The following is an 11,252-nucleotide window of genomic DNA, read 5'->3' on the forward strand; positions in this document are numbered from 1 at the left end:
ATTTAAAATCCTACTTAAGTAAAAGTATCAACACCAAATGTAAAAATACTTCATTATAAGTAAAAATCCTGCATTTACAATCCTACTTAAGTGAAAGTATCAACACCAAATGTAAAAATACTTAATTATAAGTTAAAGGCCTGCATTTAAAATCCTGCTTAAGTAAAAGTATCAACACCAAATGTAAAAATACTTCATTATAAGTAAAAATCCTGCATTTAAAATCCTACTTAAGTGAAAGTATCAACACCAAATGTAAAAATACTTAATTACATGTAAAAATCCTGCATTTAAAATCTTACTGAAGTAAAAGTATCAACACCAAATGTAAAAATACTTCATTATAAGTAAAAATCCTGCATTTAAAATCCTGCTTAAGTAAAAGTATCAACACCAAATGTAAAAATACTTCATTATAAGTAAAAATCCTGCATTTACAATCCTACTTAAGTGAAAGTATCAACACCAAATGTAAAAATACTTGATTACATGTAAAAATCCTGCATTTAAAATCCTACTTAAGTAAAAGTATCAACACCAAATGTAAAAATACTTCATTATAAGTAAAAATCCTGCATTTACAATCCTACTTAAGTGAAAGTATCAACACCAAATGTAAAAATACTTAATTACATGTAAAAATCCTGCATTTAAAATCCTACTTAAGTAAAAGTATCAACACCAAATGTAAAAATACTTCATTATAAGTAAAAATCCTGCATTTACAATCCTACTTAAGTGAAAGTATCAACACCAAATGTAAAAATACTTAATTACATGTAAAAATCCTGCATTTACAATCCTACTTAAGTGAAAGTATCAACACCAAATGTAAAAATACTTAATTATAAGTTAAAGGCCTGCATTTAAAATCCTGCTTAAGTAAAAGTATCAACACCAAATGTAAAAATACTTCATTATAAGTAAAAATCCTGCATTTACAATCCTACTTAAGTGAAAGTATCAACACCAAATGTAAAAATACTTAATTACATGTAAAAATCCTGCATTTAAAATCTTACTGAAGTAAAAGTATCAACACCAAATGTAAAAATACTTCATTATAAGTAAAAATCCTGCATTTACAATCCTACTTAAGTAAAAGTATCAACACCAAATGTAAAAATACTTCATTATAAGTAAAAATCCTGCATTTACAATCCTACTTAAGTGAAAGTATCAACACCAAATGTAAAAATACTTGATTACATGTAAAAATCCTGCATTTAAAATCCTACTTAAGTAAAAGTATCAACACCAAATGTAAAAATACTTCATTATAAGTAAAAATCCTGCATTTAAAATCTTACTGAAGTAAAAATATCAACACCAAATGTAAAAATACTTCATTATAAGTAAAAGTCCTGCATTTAAAATCCTACTTCAGTCTCATTTTGCAGAAAAGCGGGCTGTGACCGATATGTTAAATACATTTTATTGTTCATACCGATGAGTCAATACATAAAAGCAGCATTTTATAGTTGTAGCTGCTCGAGGTGAAGCTAGTTTGAACTGCTTTATTAGGGTCATAAGATAAATCTGAGGGGTTTTGAGATGATAGATCGAGTAGGAAAGAAGAAAAAACAAAGCTCTGCTACATAAATTTTCTTTAATTTCTCTTCAGTCTTTGCATATTTGTGAAATATTGGAGAGTTTTACCTCTTTGGGCTCCAGACAGTTATTAAGGGAAATGTCTCTTTGGAAGAACAGCAAACAACTCAAAGACATCTGAAATATGACAAAGAGACACAAATACACACAGGTAAAAACCTTGTCACAAGATAAAATGTTCAATCTTTAACAATGCAGTGACATTTATAAGCCCATCAATGTGTTATTTTATGTAAAATGTTAATATGAAAAGTAACTAAAACTGTCAAATAAATGTAGCGGAGTAAATAGTACAATATTTCTGTTTGAAATGTAGTGAAGAAGAAGTATCAAGTATGAAAATACAATAAAATTATACTGAAATACTTGAGTTAATGTACTTACATTACATTCCACCACTGTATATAATATTGTACAACCTGTTCACATATAACTCTTAAATGTATCACATATCTTTGGTTTAACTGTTAAAGGGATAGTTTGGGTTTTTTGATGGGGGGTTGTATGAGGTACTTATCCACAGTCGGTGTATTACCTGCAATAGATTTGGGTCGGCACACTCCCAGTTTAGAGAAGCAGGCAGGAGTACTGGAGCTGTACTACTGTGGACGGATCCAGCAGTAAAACGTATAGCAGCACTTAAACTGATATTGATTTTTCCGAGGTGGACCCTTTTTATAGGTGGCTTAAAACCATTTTGCTGCTGGCCCAGTTCACAGTAGTACACTGCTTAGCTTCCGTGCCAGTACTCCTGCCTGCTTCTCCAAACTGGGAGCGTGCCGACCCCAAATCCACTGCAGGTAATACAACCGAATTATCCCTTTAACACATGATTCGTCATTTAGGCAGCGCATCAAAACCGACAGCTGTGAAAGCAAAACAATATTCTGTCTCTTGTACAAATCCAAAACACGTGACACACCGATTGCATCAGAAATACTCTTTTAAAAACACAAAACAACAACAAGAATGATCACACAGGGTTTTCTAAATCATAAATCAAGCTGAAGATTTAGCAGAATGTTAATATTAGCAACTATTAATGTCTTCACCATTTACTGTAACTGATCATTGAATAAGAACAGATGCTTGTGCTTTAGTTCTTGTAAAGTGATGGATTTGTTTGTTATTTTTGTCATAATTAAATGATTACCCGTAGCTCCTGCATGTTGTTCACAGTAACCTATAAAAGCCTGTCATATCTATGCAGATCAACAAGGTGCCGGTCCAGGCCTGCCACCTGAAGACAGACTGCCACTCCTGTATCTCCATCAAGGATCCGTACTGTGGCTGGTGTGTCCTGGAGGGAAAGTGAGTCACTCTTTCAGTGTTCATATGGGCACCTGAATGTTGTTTTAAGATACACTTGAAAAATTGTCCTTTAAATGACCAGCATGTAGGATGAAGTGGTAGCGGTGAGGTTGCAGACTGTAACCAACCAAATAACCCTTCCTAGCATGTATGAGAACCTATAGTGGCCACGAAACTTGCAAAAAATGTTATAGGCCCTCTCTAGAGCCAGTGTTTGGTTTGTCCGCTCTGGGCTACTGTAGAAACATGGCGGTGCAACATGGTGGGCTCTGTGGAAGAGGACCCACTCCCTCTGTAGATATAAAGGGCTCATTCTAAGTGATTATACACTAATTAAAACATACTTATGAATATTATATTCCATTTCTACCAAGTCTGTTCCTCCTTTAAGTAAAAGTACTATAAAATTTAATTGCAGATAAACTAATTAATGAGGTGTCATGTTGTGTCACCGGCTGCTTGACCCACAGATGCACCAGGAAGCAGGACTGCAGTAGGTCAGACGAGGAAAACACCTGGCTGTGGTCGCCCAATCAGAAGTGTGTTCAGATCGAGGGCTTCAACCCTCGGAGCATCAGCTGCAAGAAGACGCAGCAGGTACGAGAGAGAGACTGAGAGTGTGAATGTACACGTATATTTCTCTCTGGAGTGAAATCCCCCCCCGGGCAAAGTTCACTTCTTGCTGAGCTCGGCTTAATTTACACCAGACAAACCTCCTGAAAGTCTCTCAGAGATGGAGGGTTCTGTGTCAGCAGCATTTCAAACAGGTTCTTAACCTCTGGTTTGTGGACCTCCAGGGACGCCGGGGGGGGGGCGGGGAGCTACAGAGGGAGGAAAAAAAAAACATTTTGATTCACAGTGACATTATAGTTTAAAATATTTGGATGTAATCCAGATGTATATTGCACAGATTCTGTATTTGTGCTGACTGTTCCTTTGAAAGTCGGCTCTCGCAATCAGCTTTGCGAGCTGATTCAGCTCCGATGAAATGAAACGATGCTTTCTTGGAAATGTTGCGTCACACCCAGAAAACTGCTGCTGGCAGCTTGTTTCAGTAAATCACACATTAGCAACAACACCAAACAGTGCTCGTTTAAATTAGGATCAGATGAAGACTGTTTGTCATTATTGGCCTTTTAACTTAAAGTCACATAGTGTATCGCTGGCGTCTACTGTGATTTGTGTCCCTGATGACAGCTGGATATTAATCGGGGCGACGGTTTGATGTTAGAAGTGGAGGGACAAAAAAATGTGAATGCTTTTTCAAATCTAGCAAACAGAGAGAAGAATTGAAAGCAGAACTTCCGGGTTGTTTTCCAAGAAGTAAGAAAACCTCATTAAAAATCCAATAAACATGTGAAGCTACACTAATAACTAAAAATCCAGCTTTGGAAACACATGTTGACATGAGGACGGTATTTCTTCAAAACAACTATCTAATATTGTTGTTCACAACCAACAAACATTTCCCATAAGTCCTAGATGTTCACAGGCTAAACATCACGGCTCGACAGAAGAGTCTGTGAGCGAGTTGCAGGTAGTTTTTAGAGTTTTTAGACAGTAGAAATTACAACTAGAACGTTAAAAAATTACTTGAGAAGAAAGCACTTGTAGTTTTTTTCCTGTGCTCAGAGAGTAATCATCGTTTAACTTTATTAAAATCGAGAAGGTTTCAGTTTCTTATACCAGCTGCTCAGAATATGGAAAATAAACTGCAGCTTCATTGTTTTCAGACTGAACAGATAAAATAAATGTTGAATGAGAGATTACGTTTAGATACAGAAGCTGGTGGAACAGAGTCTAGACAGGAAGTCACATCATGACTTAATAATAATTTATAGTATAACGAAATATTCATGATATGTAGATTGCTGCATTATTAATACACTAATTCTGCTTAAAAATCATTTTTCACTACCTTCTAAGCATCTTTTTAGGAGAATAAAAGCTGTACATGTAAATCAAAATATAGATCAACCTCCCAGAAAAGTTTTTTTTTTTTTTAGAAAAGAACAACCTATGTGTAGCCTGAGAGGCAAAACTCAGGGCAAAGAGTCTGCAAATCACTCACTGCTGCTCACAAAGTTGAACTTCTACGGTAATAACTCGTCTTTTATCTGGATTTTAAGTGTCGGACAGTCAAATTACATCGTTTAGAGAGATTTTGGTGAGTAAAACAAACCCTTGTCGGTTAAATCATCCGTCCACTGATATACATTTAAAGGCTGTTTCTACAGTTGAACAGTTTGTGGTCACGTGACCTTAAATAGCTCATAACCCTAAAATCAAATTGATTAGTTTCATTCGAGTTTTTCAGTTTCCCCTTGATGGTCACTGAAATGCTGTTTTAGACCATTTTTCTCTCAACTCGCATAAAAAAAAAAGATCTAGCACAGGAAAAAAAAATATTCACAGCCAACAGCATCGAAGTTTATAACACTCAAAAATTCAAAATCAAAATGCTGCGGCAGCCATTTTAGATACAGTGCTGCATCGTTTCTATCAGAACCTGACGGCTCAACTTTCTGAATTAATGAGAAATTGATCAAAGAGCTTATTTGCCAGAAAGACGTGTCGTCCTTCAAGATGTATAACGCCAGACTGCTGACTGACCTTCCCTCCCATCATGCCTGTCAGACACATGATGCTTATTCATCAGGTAGTCTGAGCTCTTTAATTGAGGTTTAGAAGTCAAATGTTAACAAGTTTTGAATGGAATAGAAACATTAAAGCCGCTCGGGTTGATCCCGTATGTAGATTGTAACGTTAGTGATTGTTGATCAGTAAAATGTTTCTTCCTCATCAGACATGAAGGTGCTTGATAATTACAATCAGGTCAAGTTATAAATTATGTAAATAATTTATAACCTGTGCGACTGTATAGATTTAATGGGTTTTATATTTGTCTGGTTACTTCCAGAGATGTTTTTCAGCCCTTTGGGGAACATTTAACCCTTCATGCATAGCGGTCACAACAGTGGACAGCTATTCAAAAGCTGTTTTCTTATATATGCATGGGGTTTTAATGGTATAGCTGCACATCAGCCAACACAGTGGACTCTATTGTGTCATCCCATACACTGCCATCCATTGGCCAGCCTTTATAAGTGCAACACGAATTTCTCAAAACCAAGATGGCCGCCTGCCGGCTGGAAATGCTCAACAACTCAGGAACATCTTGCCAATCCTTCTATAGTAACAGACCCTTGCAGGTAAATAAACAACATAAATAACATCAAGTAACAACTAAGGAGTAATACAATTGTTAAAATTTCCAAGTATTGATTTTATGTTGGGAGAAAATGACAGTTAATCATCTGTCCACTAAGTTGGACAAACTCCTTGCAAAATGCGTGTTTAAAAAAAGTTCAAATATGTTTTTTCATGCCTAAAGAGGAATAAAAACACTTAGGAAAAAAATCCTGACTGAGGTTATCATAATTCATGCATGAAAGGGTTAAAGCTGCATTAACTGATTTTTTTTTTTTTTTGGCCACTTGGGGGCAGCAGAAACAAGTTGTGACGTATCATCACCTTTTAAAAGTTGATATGTTGAACTTGTTAGCAAACAGTTGCTTATTTCCACATCCAGCAGTTACGGAGCAACATGTGGAGTCATGTTTCTATCTACCTGATGTATATAAGTCTAATATTCACTCTCTTTTAGCTCTGTTTTTGGTCTCCACCAACTCCTGAGGGAAATATCTGGCTCTTTAGCTGCTAAATGCTTCACTATGTTCACCAGCTAGTTGCTAACTGTGTCTGTTTGCTGTTTGGTGCTGAGCAGGTAGTGAACAGTCGGGGGGTTTTAGAGCGCTGAGAATGAACCAAAACAGTAAAAATGCAGCCGGACAGCTAAACAATAAGCTGAAAATCACTATAAAGCCCCTTAAAGCCGAGAGGAGCTGCAGAGTTGCTGATAATTCTCTGTAGGTTCATCAGATCAGACTACAGCTCATGCATTAATATTATGAAAAAATATCGATTTACAGCCACTTTATGTCAAGTCCATGTCAAGGTTGAGGGCCGAGTCCAATACAAGTCAAAGTCCTATCAGTGCAGTGATTTTAAATATGCAAGCCGCATGTCTCCTGCAAGATGTATTTATATAATTCTCATTTGTCAAGATGCGTGTTGGAGATAAAATAATTGCTGCATTGATTACATTATGTTTATTGCAACATTTGCTCCAATCAAGGAAGTGTGACATTGTTAAAGGGAGGAGGTCAGGATGAGCAGCTGGATGTTTGTGAAGGTTTAGGCTACTAAAAGAAGATCATGGAAACAGTGAGATGGGTGAATTTAATTTAGTTTTATGTTAAAAGTCTTTTGTTTCTTGGTGTGTCTTTGTCTTTTAATATCTCAGGACCATGTTGAACATTAAGTGTTCTCACTTTAACATGTTATCTCTTGGATTTGATGTCTGTAATCCATAAATTAATCATATTGTATCTTTGTAGACTTTACACTACGGCAGCCACAGTTGAAAAAAACAAAATATATGATGGATCAGAGATTATGAACCCAGTAAAAACATTTCTGACTTTTCAATATTTAATCAATTATTATCATTTTTGTTGCCATGGCACCCTGAGCCTCCCATATTGTATTGCATTATATTATTATATTAGGCTATATTATATCAATATTAAGCTAAATAATGGAGGCTAATCGTCAAACACTCAGAATAAAAGCCAACAGGTGTTGTGCAGATTTACAGATAAATAATTTTACTTTTAATTTTACAGTATTTCTTTTATTTTCTTCAATTAAAATGACTGTCTGCATATAAGTGAGCTTTTAATACAGCGATTTTAATATTTATTATGTATTTATTCTGTTTTGATATGTTTGAAAACATAAGAAGTAGTTAATTTAAATGTAAATGCTGCCCTTCTTTTTTTTTTTTCGCTGTAGTGAAACGTTATTAAAAATGAACAATAGATGAATAATGATCTGATTAATCTTATGTCACACACAAGCCGCTGCTCCATCTTTAACAAAACCATTAAAAGTAATAACGCTTTACACGCCAAGAGTGCATCTTGTAGGAAAACAAATTAAATGTGTTGACAGTGAACGTTTTGCAGATATGTTTCTTCATCATGTTGATTTTTTATAAAGTATCCCTGGCAGCAAAATGTTATTATCTGGTTGCAAATTAGTTGTATAAGAGCATCATTTTTTTTAAGAGAGACAGGGGTTTCTCTGCCACCGTCTTATCATTTCTTATTATCTGCTGAAAACATGAGGCTTTGGCTTTGAAGTGTTTTAGGGAAGTCTCGAGGGAATCAAGTCTGCACTCGAGTCCGAATCTCAAGTCTGCAGCTAAGCTCATTTCTGATTTTATTCAGATTTGAGTTTGTTGTTTATCACAGTCTGTTTCAGATACTTTTACCTCCTAAACTCACCAAATACAATAAAATCGCCGTTGAATAATTGCACCACTTTGCATGTTGGCAGTTCTAAATGTTTTCATTTGGACTTCATTACCTCTAAATCCTGTGAGATGACTGCAGTTTCTTTCTGTAAGGAAGGAGGTGAGTCCGGCTCTCTCTGAACACAGATCTCTTTAAGTTTGACCTCAGCAAGCAAGCAGATCCATCTGCTGCATCTTTATGAGAGAGTTTGGGACTGTTGTCTCTGTTGCAGCTCCTAGTTTGTGATTTTAAAACAGTGGTTCGACACAAACAATCATTAAATCTGAACTAAACAGAGATCATGTTTTTTGGAAGTGATGATAAACATAGAAAGTATATGAAAATACATTTCTAGCTGTGATACTAGACCACAAAATCTGCTGGAAACCTCATATGAGATATGTGTGAGTGAAGCTGGTGAGGAGTGTTGCATAACTAAGAAAAACAAGGCAGCTCATGCAGCTTTATGTTCTTAAAAAAGAGGAAAAAGTCTCCGGTGAATTTATTCAGGAGCTTCTCTCCGCTCTGAGAGTTTCCCAAGATGAGAAAGTTTGAAATTAAAACTTGAGCAGCGAAATTAAAACGGCTGAGGTCAGCGAGGAGTAATGAGGAGCTGATGTTTGAACACACACAGTAATAGAATAGAATAGTAATTAACGCACGCACACACACACACACACACACACACACACACACACACACACACACACACAAGCAAATGACACGTATGTCTGCATGCACACACACACACACACACACACACACACACACGCAGGTAGACGTATGCTCAATTGATCAAGGTCATTCAGTTATACTTGGATTCTCACTTATTCTCTCACTTACACACAAGTCTTTGTTGTCATTAACACGCACACACACACACACACTCGTCCAAAGTCACACACTTCTTCACATGATCTCTCTCTCTCTCCCTCTCGCACTCCGTCTTCTTCCTTTTGTCTAATAAAAATAAATAAATACACTATTTTGACAGGAATGTTGAGCTTAAATTATTGCCAAAGCTGAAAATTACACATTACATTGGAAATGTACATTTTTATGCAAAAATATATAATAATTAGTTTAAGCTTGTGTGTGTGTGTGTGTGTGTGTGTGTGTGTGTGTGTGTGTGTGAAAGCTATGAATCTGGTAACAGACGCATCTATATATAACAAGTCCATAATATACCGTCTGTATATATTAATTAAATTATATGTTCATATCTTAGACTCTTCATCTGTCTTCAGCTCACATGATTACACACAAACGTAAAGGACAACACTTGTTATTTTATCATTTTATTATTAAATGTCGAAATTTCAAAATAAAGTTCCAGCGCACCATGAAGTCTTAGTGACAAGATAAAAGGCAAAAATTCATACAAAGAAGAAACTTTTTTTGTTTTTTTTTTGGTTTTGTTTGTATGTATAAATGTTGCCTGATGAAGGTCTGAGGACCAAAACGTTGTATTATTAAATTAAGTTCATTTTTATTATTATAAACAAATTCCATGAAAATTCCAAAACCTGTGTGTGTGTGTGTGTGTGTGTGTGTGTGTGTGTGTGTGTGTGTGTGTGTGTGTGTGTGTGTGTGTGTGTGTGTGTGTGTGTCCAGAGCCTGATATGGTTTATTCCTCTAACGTCATCATATCATTACACTGGATGACCACAGTCACTGTAAAAACCTGCACAGCCAGGTTGTTTTCTCATCAATAGTTTATTTTACTTGTAATTTTAAAGGCGTTTGAAGACGTATTTTCTCAATCAGATTCTTAATATGAGTGATTGGATCCTATATAAACACACTGTTATCTCCTAAAGTTTTGATTATTTGATTCTCTTTGTCTGTCAGTCAGTTATCAGTTCAAAAAAACATGTTTTCACCTGTTTTCATGTGACAGTTTAGCAGATATCAGGTTGTTTCCAGGCCTTTTAATCTAAAGAAAAACAAAACAGGAAGAAAAATACTTGAGATTTGAAACCGACTTTAAATTCAGCCGTTAGTTTGTACGTTTTTCCATCTCTGGAGCATTAAGTTTCCAACTTTTCTTTCTCTCCTGTCTGCCGTGTGTCTATTTGTTGATTTCAGTGGCGAGCTGCTGTAGACAATCGCCCCCTTACACGGATGAATAAAGTTGTATTGAACTGAATTGAAGATACGGTTCAGTGTTTACACTCTGCTGTACTATAGCTGTGACTGTGTTAATTGTAACTCAGCTGCAACAGAATCACTGCTTTATGTGGGGTTTTTTTGTGTGTTTGTAGACCATCAAGTATATAAAATGGTGCAATAGACGCTTGTCTGTTATATATTTATATGTGTGTCTCTTCAGTACTGCAGCTCTGGTTGTTTTTGGCCACTTTGAGCAATGTTGCAAATCAATAAGTAGAGCTGCTTTATAGCAATATTAGTTTTACAATGTGATAAAGTACCTTGTCAAGTATTTAATTGATTGGTCATAATTAGCCAGAATTACATATTCCCATGTGTTCTTTTTAATCTATGAACAGTTTCTCAATTTAATTTCCATCCCAAAAAAAGTTCCAGTATAACGATAAAAAAGGTTTAAAAAGAGCTCGCCACAGTATGGAGGCACAGACGATGATTGTGTTGCAGCTTTTTCCTTTAATATTGCACACACACACGCACATAAATACTCTCTTAATCACCGAGTCTGTCCATCATTCATCCTCAGACGCAGAAACACACGCTTCCTTTCTTTTTCTCTCACTTACTCACACACACACATCTCGCTTCTGTATCTCACTACAGTCAGCAGAGGTGTGATGTGAAAAATAATTACTTCTCTATTCCCATTTTCTTCCTCTTGTTACACATTATTCTTTTGACGTTTTTTCCCTGATTCCTCCTCCTCCTCCTCCTCCTCCTCCCTTCGTCTGGTTCACCTCC

At 35.8% G+C, this 11,252-nt stretch overlaps 1 protein-coding gene across 3 annotated transcripts in view; it reads left to right on the forward strand.

Moving 5' to 3' along the window:
• LOC121891148 (plexin-B2-like) overlaps nt 1-11,252 on the forward strand; it is a 211,650-nt gene that overhangs the window by 155,446 nt on the left and 44,952 nt on the right. For all 3 annotated transcript variants that reach the window (XM_042403917.1, XM_042403916.1, XM_042403918.1), the window contains 2 exons: nt 2,822-2,922; nt 3,393-3,519. In XM_042403917.1, the coding sequence (XP_042259851.1) occupies nt 2,822-2,922; nt 3,393-3,519 (228 nt within the window). The remainder of the gene's footprint in view (nt 1-2,821; nt 2,923-3,392; nt 3,520-11,252) is intronic.

This window comes from Thunnus maccoyii, chromosome 23, assembly GCF_910596095.1.
Source record: "Thunnus maccoyii chromosome 23, fThuMac1.1, whole genome shotgun sequence".
In the NCBI taxonomy this organism is placed as follows: domain Eukaryota; kingdom Metazoa; phylum Chordata; class Actinopteri; order Scombriformes; family Scombridae; genus Thunnus; species Thunnus maccoyii.